Here is an 18,377-nt window from a genome sequence, read left to right on the forward strand (position 1 = left end):
AGGACCTATACTTATCCTGAGGCTGGACAGGTCATTGGTTAGTGTGAGATAGGACCGCTGGCTCTGCGGTGGGGTTCCCCCACTGAGTACTTGGGGTCTGGCTGTCACATCTGCCCCTGACCAGCCCACAGCTGAGGTCCCTCTCTCCTGGAAACTTTGGTTCTCTCTCTTCACCATCCTTGTCTTGTGGGGCTGGCCCTCTTTACAGTTCAACTGTGGAGCTTATAGAATTTCCCAATACACAAAGTCCCTGTCCAAGGCCAGCCCACAAGCAGCCCCCAAAGCCTCAAATGTTGCCAAATGCTGTGTTTATTGGTCTGTTAACACTGATGAGTATAGTTTCTGAGCCAAACAAACAAACAAAAACCATACATACTCTGCCTCTCACGAAACCACTGAGTCACTAAGGCAGGCACACAATGGCCACCATGCTTGGTGGCAGCCAAGGACTCACAAACAAGGGGGGTTAGGCAGTGGGGCAGCTGGCCGCCAGGAAGGTTGTGCAGTGCCCAGGACAGGGGTGGGCTGGGGAGACTGTGCTGGATGCAGCAGGACTGCTGGGCCCTTTCCTTGTTTCTCAAATGCTAGAAGTCTCCAGATCTAGGTGACTACTGGACAGGACCTTGCTTTTGTGGCAGAGTGGCCTCCTGGCCCCAGGGCAAAGCCTTAGCCTCTTGTGTTGAGTGGTAGAGGGGAACTGGGGATGACAGAGCAAGCAGCGTGCCTAGGAGGTAGGCCCTTCCTAGCATCCCTATGAGTGATGCTCCTCCAAAAGGATTTCTGGGTCTCTAGGCTTCTCCACACCTTGAGAAGCACGTGGCAGGCAGAGCTAGCCTTGCTTCTCACCAGGGACACACAGGGAAGACCCAGTCATCCTCCTCTTCCTCCAGATCCAGGGACTCAGCAGATGCCTGAGACAGGCAATGGGCTGCCCCAAAGCTCCAGAGCCTATCCCTAAGAGGACGCTATGGGAGGATTTCCTCCCTAAAGAATCACCCTGGGATTCCTCTTGACAGTGAGTGCTCCCACTGCATTGCAGATCATCTGGCTGGCTTAAGTGTCACTTACACAGTTGTCAGGGAAGCAACTAATGTATAAAGCAAGAGCCAGGTTGTGAGAGTGAAACCGTACAGATGCATGTGGGCACTCTGTGCAGATGGGCAATGCACGGGGTCACCTTTGGTCAGGTGGCCAAAGGCAGTGGCAGTGCTGCTGAGGTGGGCTGCTCCCACCTGGGGCCCACATCTGACTGCCTCACGGTCTCCTGCACCAGGGACACATGCCTGAATTGGCAGCTGTTCTGGCTGCACCCATTGGGGTTGGGGTGGGTATGTTGCACTCTGCCTGCAAAGGGACTTGAAGAAGAGATACAGTGCAGAGTTGTTGGTTCACCTACATGACCCATGCCAGGTGTGGCCAGGCAGCTACAGCCCCATTACTCTATAGGGCCCAGGCCAACCTAGGAGAGGCCATGAGGAACAGTCCAGGCTGAGGCTGCAGGTGACGGGGGGCTAGTCTCAGGTGTTTGAGAGGGGAATAGAGTAGGTGTCCCCCAAGGCAGCCACTCCCTGAGGCTGACCTCCCACCCCTGTCCTGCCTGGACCAAGGCATCCAGGCCCCCTGACTTGCCCTTACAGGGCCAGCACCGCCTGGAGTCGAATCCCAGGCTCACAAGCACTTTGTTAGTAGGAACACAGGTGGGCAGGCGGGGCCAGCTGGGGGTCTGGCAGTCTCAGCTGCCCCACACCTCTCCCTGTCGGGCCTGGGGGCCCGGAGCCCAGGCTCTCGTTGGCTGCTGCTTCCCGGCCGCAGCCCTCACTTGTTCTCTATGAGCATCTGCACCTTGTGGACGAGGTCACGGGCGATCTGCAGGATCTCCTGGGCATCATGATGCTCAGCCCGTTCTGGGGGAAACACACATAACTGTGGGGATGCTGGAGCAGGGGCACTAGTCTGGGAGGAGCCCTGTGGCTGCCCAGCCTGCTGTTTCCACCTGCTTCCTGGGAAGGGACTGGGGATTTCTGAGAGCCCCTCCCACCCTGCCCAGGCCAGGAGTGGAGGCCCCCATGCCCCTGCTGGGGGCAGTCAGGATGGCTGGAGCAGCTCCTACCATTGAAGAACTTGATGATATCGGTGAAGTCCATATTGTTGTCCCGGATAATCTCACGGTAGGCCTCCACCAGGGCCAGTGCGATGAACAGGACAAAGTGCTCTGATGAGATGTGCCGGGCTGCCCAAATCACCTCCCACACAGCAAACACATCCTCATATACCAGCTCTGAGGACAGTAAGGAGCTAAGGCTGAGCCTGGCTCCCCAGGGGCCTCTGGATGGAGCCAAATGTGGAGACAGAGCTCCAGGGCCCAAAGTCCTGGGATTCTCCCCATCACACAGAGCCTAGTCCACCAGTAGGGTTTTGTACCCCAGGTCCAGACCCTGCCTTTCTCCTCTATGACTCCAGCACACCTGCACTCTTGTCAGCTGGAGCAGCTCTTTTATAGGCCTTGCTGCTTGAGATTTGGTTTGAAAACAGCCCCAAAACCATTGGCTTAGGGTGATTGTTAGTAGCACTTTGGAATCACAGGAGCTCATCAAATTGTGGATGCCTAGGCAGCCACACTTCTTAAGTCTGGTGTTAGGTGGAGCCAAGGCACTTATGTGTCTAAAAGGCTCCCCAGGGGCTTCCTAAGTGCAGTTATGGTTAGTAACCACTTACTCTGGGGAGAGGGATCTCCCACTGCCCTGACCCTAGCTAGCCCCACCATGCATCCCACACCTCTTACCTCTCTTAAAATCCAGCAAGAACCAGCGGTAACAGAAGTAAAAGTGGGTGTAGTCTCCATTCTGATGCATCAGTTCGAACAGCTCGGAGTCCAGGATCTTGCATAAGTAAAAAAAGAGAGTGGAGCAGAGTTGTTGCTGCCACTGCAGCCACCCCTGTGTGCTCCACCCAGCTCGTCCACTGCAGGGGGCTGTGGGCCTGGCCCCCGAGCCCCTCTGGTCTCCTTGGGCGAAGGCTAAGCTCTGCTGCTCCACCCATTTCTCTGGGAGGTACTCTTTTTGGAATTGTACCATTTTCTGGGTGTTTGATTCAGTCACTCACACCACTCACCAGAAGTTTCATGAGCACAGTATTCACATACTGACATGCCCCCTGGGCTTGTAACATTGAAAACAATAGTTCTTTAAGTGAAAGATACTAAGCTTATGTGGAAAGGACATTTTTGGAATGCTTCCTGGCCTCCCTGTGGATGATGGATGAGCCCAGTGGTGCCTGGTCATGAGTCCGCAGGCAGCTGCTGACCTCACCTGAATGAGGGAGCGCATGTTGGCAAAGTGGGTATCCATGGCGCCCCCATTGGGGAAGTTCTGGCTCATCCTCTTCATGAGGTGGCTGAAACAGCTATAGGCCAGCTGATCTGAGAGGAGATGGGTGTGAGGCTGGCAAGGCAGGTGACCCCAGTGCCTCACTTTATAGGGGGTGTCCTATGGCCCAGAGGACAGGGCTGGCTTACATCCCCACCCTTCCAGACCTAGTGGTCTTCCTTCCCTTTCTCCAGCTTGTATTAGCCCAATCCCAATGGCACTCTGGGAATACTGTCTACCCCACCTCCGGCTCCGGTCCCTCACCGTTGTCAAGGATGACCAGGAGAGGTGCCAGCAGGTCGCACATGCCCTGCACATAGCCTATGTCCAGGTGCTCCCACACGTAGCTGAAATGCCGGGTACACAGTCACTATGGGTGTGCCATCCTGTGCTCCCTGCAGGGACCCCTTGGGAGATGGTTCCTAGAGCAGCTTGCAACCCAGAAGTCAGCCCTTCTATGGTCCTAAAGTACTAGTACAGTGGTAAACACCCATGGCCTCCATCCTCAAGGCACTCGGGAGCTCAAGGAAAGACACAATGAACAGGCTGAGGTGAGGGCAATCAGCTAGGCTTCCTGGAGAAGTATGGCTGAAGCTGAGATCTGAAAGACCTTGAAGAAAGAAGAGGGGTGGGGTGGGGTGGGTGGGGGGCATGGCAGGGAAAGTGTTCCAGACAGAGAGCTGAGTGTGATGCAGTGCGAGGCAGAGGAGCAGGGCCCCTGCCCAACCTAATCTCTCACACAGCAGAGGCCCTGCCTCCCATCCTGAACCCTGCCCCACAGTGGCACCTGCACATGATGTCTCGGAGCCTCTCGAGGTTGGGGGTCGTGAAGTACCAGTAATTGCGGTCACAGCGCTGTACATCCTTGTCTATGCGGTGCAGATTTAAGGCCATAGTATCCAGTAATTCTATCTGGAAGAGTGGGTGGCCCTGAGTCGTCAGTGGGGGCTGGAAGGGATGGATGCCTATATACAGGAATGCAGCAAATGCAGGAACCAAGGGACTCTGAGAACAGAACCCTCTGGGGATGCCAAGGGATGGGCCCAGGGCCCCCACAGGACAGTCAGGGCACCCCCATCTGCCACCCGCCAACCCCTACCCCCAAGCCTCAGGGTGTCAGGAGGGCCTTTGGGGCTGGCTGAGAACAGCGCCCAGGGGATGTCCACCTACAGTGTAGGCAGCAGCGCACACGGCCGCAAGCTCCTCCCCTGCCTCCAGCTCCCTAGCCTGCGGGGCCTTCTGCTGGCTGGGATCTTGGGACTCGGAGAAAGCACCGGCTGCTGGGACTGGCCCATTGGAGCCTTCCTCCCCACCGCCATCCTCCTCCTCGAAGCCCATGCTCTGCCCCTCATCTATGCTCGACTGGATGCCTGAGGCCACAGAGTAATTGCGAGAGGATGGCAGTCCTGAGTCTGGAGAGTCAAACTCCACGGACTGCTGTTGTCCCACCACGGTGGAGCCCAGGGTCCCTGCTCCCAGCTCCTGCTCAGGCTCAGCTCTGCAATCTTCAGTGCCCGGGGGCGGTGGGGGCTCCAGGTCATCCACAGAGATAAATACCTGGTGGGGGTGAAGAGATGGTGGGGCTCACACTCCTACTCCAGCACCTTCCCTCAGCTTGCTGTCTCCTTCTGGGGGTCTGAACCAATGTCACGGCCTCCACACCGCGCCCCCACCCAATTTTCCCAGCCTCTCCTTCTGACCCCTGCGACCGGCTGGAGAGCAATCAGGCTCCAGGCAAACATAAAAACACCATCTTTAGCCCTATCTGGTCCCCTGCCTCGGCCTCTCTCTAGGCCAGAGAAAAAGCGGGAACCAATCCAGGACTTTACGACTTTCTGTGGCGGCTGCAGGGAAGGGGAACTGGAGGCTCAGACACTGGACAACCAACGTGAGCAGCATGTAATACTACAAAGCCCTGAAGTCACAAGGCCGCCTCAGGTTAGGGGAGCTGTGTACTAATGAAGGCTGCCACTAGCTTTGGTGTGGCCAAAGTGGGCAGCAGCCTGAGAGTGTTAGGAAAACAAGTTCTTCCTTATGTTCAGTACTGGATGTTTAGCAGAACAAGCTAGGAAACTTCTCTAGCAGGTGCCTAATCAGTTACATGGGCTTCACACAAGCTCAGGAGGGGTAGCAAGTGAAAGGTAACCTGTTCTACTGATTTGAAACTGTATACATGTCCTAGGGAAGACAAGAGAGACATACACAAAAGGTTTTGTTTTTCTGCTTGGACTATGTACAGAAAAGGATGCTGAAAGGAGTTTTCACTTTGGGAAGAGGCACGTAGCGTGGAGTCAGAGTCAGGGGAGGCCATGATCCTACAGCAACACAGAATCTCATATTAATGCCCGCAAGGAGAGCTACAGCAGTTCATGGGCTAAGCAGCTGGGCACCATGTGGACTTGAGACGGCACAAAACCCAAAGACAGAGAGAGAAAGTGCTCATGAAAAGGGATGGAAGAACAGAGCACATAGAAAGGAGCGCAAGGAATTCCCTTGGTGATTATCATCTCTTTTAAGTCTTGCTCCAGCTTCAGTTCTCTGTTAGTGTAAGGCTTTAGTAAATTAACAAGAATATACATTTTCTGGGGGCAGCCCAGGTGGCTCAGTGGTTTAGCGTTGGCTTCAGCCCAGGGCGTGATCCTGGAGACCCGGGATGGAGTCCCATGTCAGGCTCCCTGCATGGAGCCTGCTTTTCCCTCTGCCTGTGTCTCTGTCTCTCTCTCTGTCTCTCATGAATAAATAAAAATCTTAAAAAAAAAAAAAAAAGAATATACATTATCTAGAGAGATAGTTTTAAAGAAAAAAACAGGGACACCTAGGTAGCTCAGCAGTTGAACACCTGCCTTCAGCCCAGGGCGTAATCCTGGGGTCCTGGGATAGAGTCCCACATTGGGCTCCCTGCATGGAGCCTGCTTCTCTGTCTATGTCTCTGCCTCTCTCACTCTGTGTCTCTCATGAATAAATAAAGTCTTTAGCTAAAAAAAAAAAAAAGAAAGAAAGGAAAAAAAACATAAGATAATAAAAAGAATATCCTTAAAACCGAAACACCCATGGTCTGGGACTTGTTCTTCATCTAAATAAAGGCAGGGGTGCTGCTGGAGGCAGTGCATGGCCTCTAAATGAGCTATGCACAGTCCATTCCTTAGTGGGATGAAGATGCCAGGGTAGGAGGGCAGATCTGGCCAGGACATACCAACGGGACCCTTCTGTGTCATTCTGGTCTCTGACCAATCACACTTGGTGAAACCCCCCAGTCAGAGGACAGTGGAGCTGACACCATGACCCCTCATCTAACTGGCTGCGGGACCTGGGACTCTAACCCTGGGCTGCCTATTTCTAGCCTTGAGAGAACTCTCTACAAGGAAGGAAGGCTTCCCTAAATCCTGAAACACTCTTCCTTCCCTGCTTGTCCATGAAAACAGAACACGGAGCACTATGTCATTTTATTCCTGCGACACTCAGAGAAGCGGGCAGCAGGGGGACAAGTCACCTGGTTTTCTAGCAGAAGAAAACAAGACACAGACACATTAAGCCATTCGCCCAGGGCTCCGGTGTCAGTGACTCCTAGAGTTCAGGCTGGTGCTCAGGACTCTGTCTTACTCCCATAAAACGCTGGTGGCCCCTACCCCCGGCTCCCCCAGCTCCCATCAGGCTCACGTCATTGCTGATGGTGGAATCTCGGTGGATGAGGCGCTGCACATGACTGTCGATACTGCTGCCCGAGGAGAACTTGGTGAGGGTGGTTGGCTGAGCCTCCCGCTCCCGCTGCCTCACCACAGCCTCGCAGGCCTTCCACTCTGCCAGCACTCGTTTATACCTTGCTGCCACTGTTGAGTCCACCTGTCTCAGAGCACACCATGACCACGGAAATGAGAGTGTCCTCTTGGGACAGCTGGAGAAAAGGGTTGGGCCTAGAGGTGAAGACAGTGGGGCTGCTCTGCTAACACCTTCCTCTGCCATGTTTCTTTCTGGCTGGGAAGGGGCCAAGGCTTCAGAGGGCCCTCCCTGGGGTCTCTGGGCCCACTCTCCATCTCCCTACCTTATGGGAGTGGGGTCTCCTTACCTGCTCCATCTCTTTCTTGCTCATGCCAAACTTGTAGTGGCCGAGCAGAAAGGGCCAGACATCCTTACGGATCTCATGCTCCACGCCTCCATAGTAAACTTGCCGTAGCAGCTCCAGCTCCTTGTAGTTCTGAGGGATCCAGGAAGTAAAGTCTGTGTAGCCCCCATGGTCACTGCAGTCCAGCTGGGTGACCCCATCTCCATCCCTCCCATGGAGTGCTGGGGCTGGACACAGTCACTCTACTGAAGCCCAGGCAAACCCTGCCTTGGGATGGTCATGTCCTCCCTGCTCCAGATTATAGCTGGATGAGATCCAGTTCAACCTCCTTTCCTTCCAGGATAGGCAACAGAGCCCAGAGAGATGCAGAGATTTGCCCAAGGTTTCAGATAATGTGGAAGCAGACTAGAACCAGTCCAGCCCCCTTCCCATGGAAACCCACAGACCCAGCTGAGAGTCTACCGTGACCTGGGCCACTCCAAGGCCATCAGTCCTGACCTCTATTACATTGTACTTGAATGCCCATCTGGTCTATGATAGCTGCTCCCAGGGCAGGCTGCTCTGTACTCGCTGCTGCTCCCCCCTAGTCCTTTGATCTAGCCCTGGCACTCCAGAGTGTATACCTTCTCATCCTTCTGATATTTGCTCCACACATCTTTAGTGAGGCCTCCTGAAGCCCCTGGGGGCCGGGCCGGCGGGATGATGTTGTGACGCACCAGAGCTGACAGATGGGTCCGCACCGTGGACAGGTGGCGGCAGTAGGCCAGCCCTGTGGGGGCCCCGGGGGAGAAGACATATGACAATGGTACCTCCCCGATCTCCCACCCCTCACAGCCCCACCTCACCCAATACTCACAGCCATAGAAGGCCCGGGAAACAATCTGCCTCTTCATGCTCTCACACAGCAGCCTGAGGGGCAACCTGTGGAAATAACCTGGCTCAGAGGAAAGGGGCTGTGGCCCCTCTGGTGAGAGGAGGTTGAGAGAGGACATTCTGGCTTAGGGGCCAGTAAGGTGCTTGGGTGGTAGGAGGAGTAGGATCCATAGCCCAGCAGGACACCTGTGGGCTCCCTGTCCCTGTCAGCCACCCTTGGTAGAACTGCTGGGGACCCAGCCTGGCCCCCAACCACCCAAGGGACTTTGGGCAACTAACTTCACTTCATGTTAGTGAATCTTGGTTTCCTCATATGAAAACAGAGAGAACCATCTCAGGGTCACTAGGAGTAATAGGCAAAAAATGAAGTAACAGGTTAAAGTGAAGAGCCTGCAAAAGCATCAAGTGCTGGTCTAGGACCCTCACACACATGTCATTCGTACACCATTCCTGGCATGCGGCGATAGCCAGATATCTGGTGTGCATCCTCAGATGTACAGCCTAATGGCAGGATCTATGTCCACACTGGGAAGGGGAGCTTCCAGGTACTAAGTACCTACTATGTGCCAGGCAAGCTCTGGGTGCTGAGTCATACACCTTATTTAGTCCTCACAAGTACCTTAGGAAGCAGGTAATATTCCCATTTTACAGATGAGGAAACTGAGGCTCAGAAACGTAGAGGCTCACAGAGACTCAGTAACTTGCCAAAGTCACATAGGTAGCAGAAGGGAAATCGAACCCAGGTCTGTCCAACTTGAGGCCACCCTGTCAGACAAGGGACATGGCCCCTAAGGGCAGAACGCACACAGGCAGATACAGCCACAGGGAGCTGGTATTCTAGGCCCTGCCCACTCACCGGTCGGGGACACAGCTGCAGTGGCTGGGGGTTGCATATGGGGAGCTGCTGGTGGAGCAGGAGAGGCAGGAGGAGCCCTGGCTGCACAGGGACTCCAGGTGCCAGGCTGGCAGGCTGGGCCCAAAGCCCTGCATTTCGATCATGTCACCAGCATCTGAGGACAGGAAGGGGGCTATGGTCAGGGCCTGGCAGGCCTCCTCCCTTCAAGCACCCTGTAGCATGCCCACCTCTGTGCCCAGAGCTGCAGCATGAAGTCACCCATTGGTAGAAAACCACCAAGGTGGTGCCTGCCTCGTCCAGAGCCCAGAGATGGAAATGGTGGAGAGAGAGGGTGCCTGACATCTCCCACCCTCCATCTAGTCTGTGTGTGATAAAATACTTGGACTGAGTTGTGGATACTTGTGTCTGTTCTCTCCATCCTGCCATCAGCAATGGAATAAACACTTGCTTTTCTAGAGGGAGGAGAAAAAAGAGCAGGAGCCTAAGCTCTCTGAAATGCCACCAGCTGGCTTGGCCTTCAAGAATTCAGCTTGGTCCTCTTGGACAAACTCTGAGATGGGCAGGAAGGTGCCTGGAATGCTGCAATATTCTGAACCTTTCCACATCAGGAGTCTCCACTGCTAAAAGCTCCTGAAGATCCCGGAGCCACTTGTCCCAGTCCCCAGACCTCACCCCTCAGAGGGTTCTAGACCCTGTGGCTAAGGAGGAGCAGGCTTTCCCACCCAAGCCAACTCACATGGGTTCTTCCTGAGTTCTCCATCCTTACACTGCCTGTGTTTAGCATGGTGGCCCCCTCCAAACACACAGGTGTGCTGGCAGGAAGGACAAAAGTCCCAGCACTGCTAGGCCATTGTGGGGGTGGTAGCTGGGTACCTAATTCCACTACCTAGAAGAATGTGCCCAGTGCAGCCTCAGAAGATGGCTCCTTGGACACATCTACACCACCAGCAGATGGAGCCTTCTCAGCCAGCCCAGGTGGTCTGAATCAGAACTCTAGACCATTGAGAGTTCCTAGGGCCCAAGTGGGTAGAACACTGTCCAGAAAGGACTCTGGCAGGTCCAGTGAGTCACAAAGATGAAGTAAAGTGAGGGCAGAAAGTGTAAGGACCAGGAGATGATGCCTGGAGAGAGGGGGAGAGTACAGAAGAGGAAAGAAGAAGGAAAGAGAGCTGTATGTTTCAAGAAGAAACTTTTTTTCAAGCAGCATTTTTTCCTACAAGTCATAGCCTGGGCCCTGGCCTGCTAGGAGTCTGGAGCAGACCCAAGCCTGGCTTTTGTTGGAACCAGACTCCAGCTCTGGATGTGCCTTGGTGGGAAGGGCTGAGCTGAGCCCCCTCCAATCCCCTTAGGGAGATGCTTTGTCTTGGTCTGAGGCTCTCCTCCCAGGCCCACAGCTGAGATTTTAATAGATATCTGGCCCTTCAGCTCCACCAGGAGGCAAATTAAGGGAACATACTTGGTGTGGAGGGGCTGCGGCTCTGGGAGTGAGGAGTTGCAAGCCATGCCCAAAACTGGGAAGAAGAGGGAGGGGACAAATGCAGGTAGGATGGGGCAGGAGCCCAGCTCATGCCCCTGCAACAGGCAGGAGAAAGTCTAGTCATGGGAGGGGGTGAAAACAGGCCCAGCCAGGCAGGCAGCAGGCAGCAGGCGGGCAGGCAGGGGTGGGGAGTGAGGGGGATAACAGGTGCAGAGGATGAATGGTGGGCACACAGGGAAACAAGCTCATGCCCAGAAAGTAGGGCCCAACCAAGGCAAGACTCCTGCCTGGGTCAATGCTCTTCACCTTAATTCTCCAGGAAGGAGCTGAATCAGTCAACATTGAAGACTGTATCTCTGAATTAACCCAGTGCAGACAGCTGGAGCTCTGGAGTGACTGGGTGAGGGCAGCAGGCTGGACATGGGGGAGGTGGCAGGGTGGGAATCTGCTGGGCCAGCTTTGACTCTGACTCTGTCCTCTGAGCATGAGGAAAGTCTAAAGCAAAAATCAATCAGGGTAGTTGAACCCCACAGCCCCTAAGACTCCGAATGAAAGGTACCTGGCCTGGAGCAGAATTAGAGTGAACAGCATCTCTGCTCTGTGGGAAGGTAGCAGGAAAAGGAGGAGAGGTGGGGGTAGGGAGAGGAGAATCTGGACACCCGCCACTTGATTCACATGCACAAGTCAAGCATGTGGCAGGCCTGAAAAGCAACGGCTAGTAGAACGGACTTAACAGTGTTGTCATTATGGATTGGGGTAGAGGTGGGGGCTCCCATGTCAAATCCCCAACCACCTGCCAATTCTCCTCTGATGCCTCCTCTCTTTTCCCCAAGTACTAGGGGCCCAGGGGATGCGTATTGGGTTGGTCTGGTTCCCAACTTCCCCAAGAAGAAGCTCAGACAAGCCCTGAGGCCTCTGGATTCCAGAGGGTTCTCTGACCCTGGAGTCCTCAGCCCTAAGACTAGTTGGCATTGGGCTTCCTAGTGCCAAGTCTGCCAAAACAGGGGCTCTGCTAGGACCCCCGCCCCCAGCCTCCAACCTGATATCAGTTCACAGGGTAAGAAAGGGATCCCTGTCCTTTCTGACTCAGCCTTCCTACAGTGCTCCAAGTCCCTTAACCTGTAAATAAGCATCAGCCGAGGCCAGGTTTTCAAGGAGTCAGACGGCAGGTTGTGTGCACATAGCATCAGAAGTGAAGCTCCCCTGCGCTCCTGCCAGGAGGGCTACAAGGGAGGAGAGGCTTAAGGACAGGCATGTAGTGGGTAAGAGGCAGCTGCTAGGGCTGTGCTGAGGGTGTGCTAGGCCACAGGCTTAGTTTCCTGGGAGTGGGGGTGGGGGTACTCATTGCTGATTTGGTGGCTGGGCTAAGGAACTGGGCTGTTTGGCAGAAGTTTGTGGAAGCATAAGGAATATGTCACACATTCTTAGATACCCTCTGTAGGGCAGAAAAAGGGGATAAGAAATTAATTCTGCAGAATGGGAATCAGTGGGGATGGGGAGGTTCCCCTATACTCCAAGAGAGCTGGCCCCAGCCCCTTCATTACCAATTTTCCCTTGAGCATCCAGCCTAGATATCTCAGGTCCCCCAGCCCATCACACTCTATAAAAAAAGTTGGGTTCTCCTTCTCTACCAACCTAGCTCTGTGCTAAGAAGGATGGGTGGTGGACAGAGGAACCAATGTCGATAACCTACGGGCACTGTGCTGTGTCTATAATTATGGACCTTGAGGTCTGTGAGGGTGGGAAACACCTGTCTTATATCTCTGCACATTTATTTCTAGATTTCATGCTGAAGCACCAGGCAGTACCTGCTGGAACCCTCAGTCCTGATGGGTAAACCCAGGCTTGGGTCTCTTTCCAAGGTGGCTCCAACACCTCACCTGAGCCACAGGACTCATTTGCCTGAGCTGTCCAGCCCCCACCCCTGCCCAGGAGGGGCCTGTACCTCTATCCTGTTTCTGTTAAGTCAGAAGTCAGAGGTCCAGGGCCGGAAGGTCAGTCTTCCCAACCAGCAGGGGAGAAAGAAAGAGACACTGTCTCAGGTTTGCCAGCATGACCCCCAGGAGTGGGAATAGCGCTTGGAAAAACATTCAGGTTCTGAGACTATCAGGTCTATCAGGTCTAGAGACTAGATAGTCAGATCTTCCTACCAGAACATCTTCCTTCTCAGGCATGAAGCCCTCTCCCTTACAGACTCAGTGGGGAGCCCAGAGCTAGCTACCTGCTCTTTGCACAGTCCTCTCTTCTTGCCAGCACCTCTTTCCACCCTCCCTGACCTGCGTCCTGATGGGGGGCCACCCCAGTCCCATAATGCCAACACTGCCGTCCGAGCCCCTGTGATGGGTGGCAGGTGGGCCAGGGGGCGGGTGGGGTGGGACAAGGATAAAAACCTTTCATCGGATTGGGAGCTGTGAGGTTCCGCGAGCAGATCATTGAGAGCATCGCGTGCAGTTTATCCTCCTCTTCCTCATCATCGTCCACCGAGGCCGCGCGGCTGGCCGCTAGGTGGTGGTAGTTAATAGTGACTGCTCAAAGAGAACAGCAAGAGAGGCAGAGGCATGAGGACCTGGTCCTGGCAGGAGGCACCAGCCGCCCTCCTCACAGGGAGGAACCAGAGTCTAGGTCGCCTTGAACCTGCTGGGCACTGAGAAAGGGCTGGGGGGCTGAGAACGCTCTGGATGATTTACTGGGGAGAGTGTGGGAATGGAGTGAGGGAAGACAGCAGCTCCAGAGCTCCACTGGAGGAGGCCCTCTCTAGGAAGAACAGAAGACGGAGAACTGACAGGGGAGCAAGGGGAGTGAGAAACAGGGACCCATGAGGACAGGCAGGCAGCTCAGGAGCTCCCCAGCCCTGGCCCAAGCAGGGCACGACTGTTGGCTGATGGATCCTGATCATTCTTCAGCTCACATCATGGCCAGGCTGAGCCAGATCTGCGGATGACCCCAAATCCCCCTCTTCAGATTGTAAATCCAAACAACTTCTCCAAGGTTTGCTCAGAGCTGCCCTAGAGTCACTCCGCTGAATGTCAGCTCCTGGGGCCCTGGATTGCCCCTCTGGAGGTGCAGTCCTTGAAGCAAAGTGACCAGAATTGGGAGATGCCAAAGCTTAAAGAAGGGACATGGAGACTGAGTCATCTCAACTGAGCAGCAGCCCAAGACTGAATGCTAGGTTTGCAAACTTGTTCTGACATGAGGCAAGGCTCCTAGTTAGGCACCTCTGGGAGGGGTATCCCCATGTCTCATGACTGTCAGGCCTGCTGGGGCTACCTGCACTGTGGCTGTGTGTTTGCTATCTGGGTCTTCCATCTGCCAACACAGAAACAACTTGCTGACAACTTATTGGTACAAATTAGGGAATTTAGGGAGCAGGTGGTCCATGTGGCAATAAATGCTCTACGCTAGTAAGTTCCCTGACTTTATGGTAAGTCTGGCCCAGAGAAGCCTCTAGGGAGCAGCAGCACCCAGACCAGAAAGGGATCTCTGGCGGTGGTGGATACCTACAGACAGGCCCGGTGGGCCCAAAGGTATGTGTCCAGGTGGGGCAGGACCCATGAGTGCCAAGCCATCATTAGCAACACCCACCCCCCAAGTCCTCAAGGTCCCCCGGACAACTCCAAGTTTCACCTTCTTCAGATGCATCCCTACTCCAGCTAAAGCTCCTCTGATCAGTAGCTGGTTTGAGGAGGGCTTGGGCTCTAGGGGAGTTAGGAAACAACTTACACCATCCAAAAGGAAACACTGATCCTGCATTGAGGCTGCCTTGTGGAGGTCAGGCCATGGGCCAAGGAGGAATGGAGAGTTCTCCACCTTCTATTGCTAGTCTCACATTTTTTTTTACTTGGGCCAGGGCTGGAAAGGCTAAGAGAATATTGTACAACATTGGCTGAGCCAAAAACCTTGGGGTGATGAGGTGGGGGAAGACAGCTAGGTAGAAGAGAGGCAGCTTCTCAGAGAGATAGGAACTTCTCAGGGGAAGATCTGGTGAGAGGCTAAGTAATGAACTGCTCCTCTCAACCTGGCCTGGTCAGTGAGCAGACCCTGCTTGGCACCCCTCCTATGTAACACTGTACTCCCCCACCTCCCTGAGTGTCCCTCTCTCTTCCTCCATGGATGAAGCTAAAGAGACTCACTGTGTTCATGCCTGTGGCCGGGGTAAATGATCCGGAACACGTAGTCTGTGGCCTGCCTGGTGCCCATATCCTCCACATCCACAGTCCGCATGCTGCTACGTTTCCGTAGCTTAGGGAACACTTTCCCCTATGGAGGGAAGGGTGAGTGGTTGGCCTGTGCAGGGTAGCATCTGATCCAGGGTCCCACCCAAGGCAGCCTCTCCACGTGGGGAAAGGAAGGAAGGTTGAGCAGAGAACCCCTCTCAGATACCCCTTCACACAGAGTGCCCCAAGCCCTGAGGTACCTTCCCTTGCTGGGTCCAGAGTGGGGGCTCTAGCTGTCCTTGGGGCAGAAGCCCATTCTCCAGGCAGGACAGAAAGGACAGCAGGTGTCCTCCCTGTGGGAAGTGCAGTGGGGGCCTCTGGATGCCATCTTGGCTCACCAGCACAAGTGTGCCGCCGCTCTCTGTGGGGTGTACACGGGCAGGTGAGGGCAGGCCTCCTTGAGACCTCTTGGTCACCACCAGAGCCTGACAGCCAGGCCTCCCAACTGGGTAGGAAAACAATGGGGCATGGGGATGACGGGAGGACGACAAGACATCCAATGGGCTGAGCACAGTGTGTGGCTGGGAGAAGGCAGTCTCTCCTCAATCCTGTGCCTAGGACAAGGGAGGCTCACTTTGCTGGTGGCAGTGGATGCAGACGATCTGACTGAAGGGCACAACCAGGGCATAGTCCCAGTAAACGCTGGAAAGGAACCAGATCAGTGTCACTGTTGCAAGACCTGTCATCTCACTTTCTTCATCTCCCACCACCAAAATGCATGAAACTACCCTGAAGACAAGGAGGATCAATAGCCGAGAAGTGACCTCAGCCAGCTATGTCCATCTGGGCTGTGTTGTCATGGCACAGAGCCTGGCAGTCTTAGCTGCCTAGAGCTTGGCTCAGGCAAACCTCTTCATGCCCAGGCCTGGCTTGATCTTAGAGAGCTTGGGAATCTCCCCAGGCAGCCTATTCCTGCAGTTGTTGGCACCAGAATAAGATGCCTGCCTTCTAGAGCAAGTGGAGTCTGTCCATCCCCCTGCCTAGAGTCCCAGAGCCCCCACCTTTTCTCCAACTCGGAGTCCCCCAGAGTCCCGTTCATGAGCTGGTTGGGAGTCCACTTCAGAGTTAGGCTTTCTGCAGACTGGTGCAGGGAGAGGTAGCCAGGGACAGCCTCCATGTCCTCCTTCTAAGGGGAGGAGATAACAGCAGAAGGCAGAGGTGATGAGGTGCTGAGGTTCCCAGGGGAAGCCTCTGAGAAATAAGCTCCAGGCAGGAGCTGGGGAGGCTGAGGTAGCATAGTCACAGGATTCTGGAATGGAGGCCAGGAAGAAGGACGGGAGAACACGAATCACACACAGATGTTGGCACCTCCTCCCGCTGGCTGGCCTGGTGCTACTGGCTCTGTCCTGTTGGCCTCCTAGATGCTAGGCACATTCTGGAGGTACATCCAGCCATACCTGAGCCAGGTCTTCATCCTGTTTCCTGGCTGCCATTCCCATCTTTGGATAGCCAGGTTCTCAATTAGCAGGGCAGATGCTAACTAAGGGGTTCTCAAGGCTAGGCATGAGGTATATGAAACTGTAAAGTGAGGAGTAGGGCCCATCTCCCCTTCTCTCTAGTCAAGCCTCCTGAGGAAAGGGATAAATGTGACTGGAAGATTCTAGTCCCAGGCCTTTCAAAAGAGGGAGAGGAGGGGTGAACATTAAGTTTTCTTACTGGCTGCACTAGCACGTTGTTCTTGCCATAGAGTAGCCGTATCCTTGAATTCTGGTGCAGGGACTCCACATACTCACGGGCGCAGGCAGCTAGCCTGTCCTCTGATGTACTGCCACTTGAATGCCGCTTCCGAATCTGTGCAGAAAGGCACAGCTCAGCACCTAGTCCTGGGAAATCAGCCTCAGACAACCTTGGGTTTCCATGCACACCCTCCCCAGCTGACCCAGGGATCCATTCTGTTCTGGATCTGCTCTTCAGCCATGGACCAGTGGTGTGCTCCTGGCATTTATGTAAGTGCCAGCAGAGATAAAAGGCTCTCCTGAGGGTGGCCACTACTTCGGTACATCTCTAAGGCCTGGCTTGTACCTGCAAGGAACATGGAGGCCAAGCCGCCCTTCCTCACAGGCCCATGGGCATAGCCTGGGTAAGTACAAGGAGTGGGGAGAGTGATACCTACTCCTAAGGCTGGGCGCTTTGCAGGGGAGTCTTGGCGATTAGGAGGGCCCCGGATACGATGCCTCTGGACCAGCTCATCAGCAGAGGGGTCAGTCCAGTAGTGATCAGCTGTCTTGAGCTTGGTGTACTCCAAGGCACAAGGTCCCACTGGGAAGACAGGGACAGTTAGCTTGGATGGTGCCCCCTCAACACCTGCCCCACAGCCCCCACTGGCCCAGTCCTCTCTGCTCTCAGGCTCACCTAGAAGTGAGGCCAAGATGGGGCCAAACACAGGATCTGCCAGTAACGCCTCCTTCTCGTAGTACTTGCTGTCAGAGGGAGAGACAGACGGGGGCTCATTCTAGGGCAGTCAAGCTCACCAAGTAGGGACATCCCCACAAACACCCTTTTGTGTGAGTCACTAAGTAGAGATAAGTCCACATGGACTGAGCTTTATGGGCTGCGTGGTGTAGTCTATGCTTTCTGGGTGCTAGAGGGGAAGATGAGGCATGCCTACAGATTTATGGATGATGATGCCTGCTGAGGGAGGGCGGAAGGAGTGCTCAGGAGGTGGGCCCTAAGGATGGGGCAGTCACCTGCAGTTCTCCACGAGGTACTGCATGACCCTGTCCAACACTTTCTCGATGAGCGCTGTGCGCACCCATATGTGCTTTAAGGCCTGCAGGCTGAGAGCCGGGGCCTTCCCGCTGACAGAGCCCTGTCTCCGTAGGGCATCCTGGTTGCCTGCCAAAGGCTTCCTGCAAAGAGAGGGTAAGCTTCAGAAGTGTGAGGGCCTGGGTGTAAGCCCCAGGCCCGGTGGCATTAGGAGCAGTGTCTGGTGTCACAAGAACCCAGAGGACTAAGATGAGGATTGAAGTGGGGGCTTGTGTCCAAAAGGAGCCAGCCCCCACCCTCAGGCTGCTTTCTCACCCAAGGGGCCCTGTAAGAAATGAGCCCAGGAAGCTAACCTGGGAAGGAGTAAATGACAAGTGCAAAGAGCAGAAGGGAGTGATGGGAGGAGTGGGTTTGCGGCTCACCTGCCCTCTACTTGTTGCTGTAGCTCTTGTACCTTGTGGCAAATCTCCCCAGCCACTGGGCACGTCTTCCCCACCTTGGTGAACAGGGCTGCCATCTTGTCACTGCGCAGGAAGCCGGCAGCACGGCGTCTCAGCTGATGTAGGAGGCAAGCCTCTACTGCACCTGAGCCACAAAGGGAACCATCACCTGAGCCTGGGCAAGAGGGGGGGAAAGGGAGAAACACTCCTCTTCCTTTTATCTATGGGGAACAGAGGGTAAGGGCAGGCCCTGACCCATGCTGGGATGAGGGGGAGAGGTTTCAGTCTAAGGCAGGTCAGGGAGATATACCCTGTCCGCTTTCCAAAATTCCTGTCTCTGTCTCTCTGTCCCTGCCCAGGGTGGACATGCAGGGGCTGAGGTACCA

At 54.8% G+C, this 18,377-nt stretch overlaps 1 protein-coding gene across 13 annotated transcripts in view; it reads right to left on the minus strand.

Moving 5' to 3' along the window:
* Positions 1-291: 291 nt before the first annotated feature.
* SGSM2 (small G protein signaling modulator 2) overlaps positions 292-18,377 on the minus strand; it is a 35,623-nt gene continuing 17,537 nt past the window's right edge. For 9 of the 13 annotated variants that reach the window (XM_041724712.1, XM_041724707.1, XM_041724711.1 and 6 more), the window contains 22 exons: positions 17,974-18,136; positions 17,533-17,712; positions 17,198-17,265; positions 16,959-17,104; positions 16,502-16,636; positions 15,847-15,971; positions 15,420-15,487; positions 15,046-15,206; positions 14,762-14,888; positions 13,022-13,156; positions 9,155-9,308; positions 8,282-8,346; positions 8,049-8,194; positions 7,429-7,557; positions 7,023-7,205; positions 4,536-4,922; positions 4,153-4,277; positions 3,630-3,712; positions 3,309-3,418; positions 2,783-2,879; positions 2,111-2,278; positions 292-1,904 (listed from right to left, as the gene is read on the minus strand). In XM_041724712.1, the coding sequence (XP_041580646.1) occupies positions 1,816-1,904; positions 2,111-2,278; positions 2,783-2,879; positions 3,309-3,418; positions 3,630-3,712; positions 4,153-4,277; positions 4,536-4,922; positions 7,023-7,205; positions 7,429-7,557; positions 8,049-8,194; positions 8,282-8,346; positions 9,155-9,308; positions 13,022-13,156; positions 14,762-14,888; positions 15,046-15,206; positions 15,420-15,487; positions 15,847-15,971; positions 16,502-16,636; positions 16,959-17,104; positions 17,198-17,265; positions 17,533-17,712; positions 17,974-18,136 (3,044 nt within the window). In that variant the 3' untranslated portion in view covers positions 292-1,815. The remainder of the gene's footprint in view (positions 1,905-2,110; positions 2,279-2,782; positions 2,880-3,308; positions 3,419-3,629; positions 3,713-4,152; positions 4,278-4,535; positions 4,923-7,022; positions 7,206-7,428; positions 7,558-8,048; positions 8,195-8,281; positions 8,347-9,154; positions 9,309-13,021; positions 13,157-14,761; positions 14,889-15,045; positions 15,207-15,419; positions 15,488-15,846; positions 15,972-16,501; positions 16,637-16,958; positions 17,105-17,197; positions 17,266-17,532; positions 17,713-17,973; positions 18,137-18,377) is intronic. The other 4 variants (XM_041724714.1, XM_041724704.1, XM_041724716.1 and 1 more) reach the window with 4 other exon arrangements.

Source organism: Vulpes lagopus, chromosome 12, assembly GCF_018345385.1.
Source record: "Vulpes lagopus strain Blue_001 chromosome 12, ASM1834538v1, whole genome shotgun sequence".
In the NCBI taxonomy this organism is placed as follows: Eukaryota; Metazoa; Chordata; class Mammalia; order Carnivora; family Canidae; genus Vulpes; species Vulpes lagopus.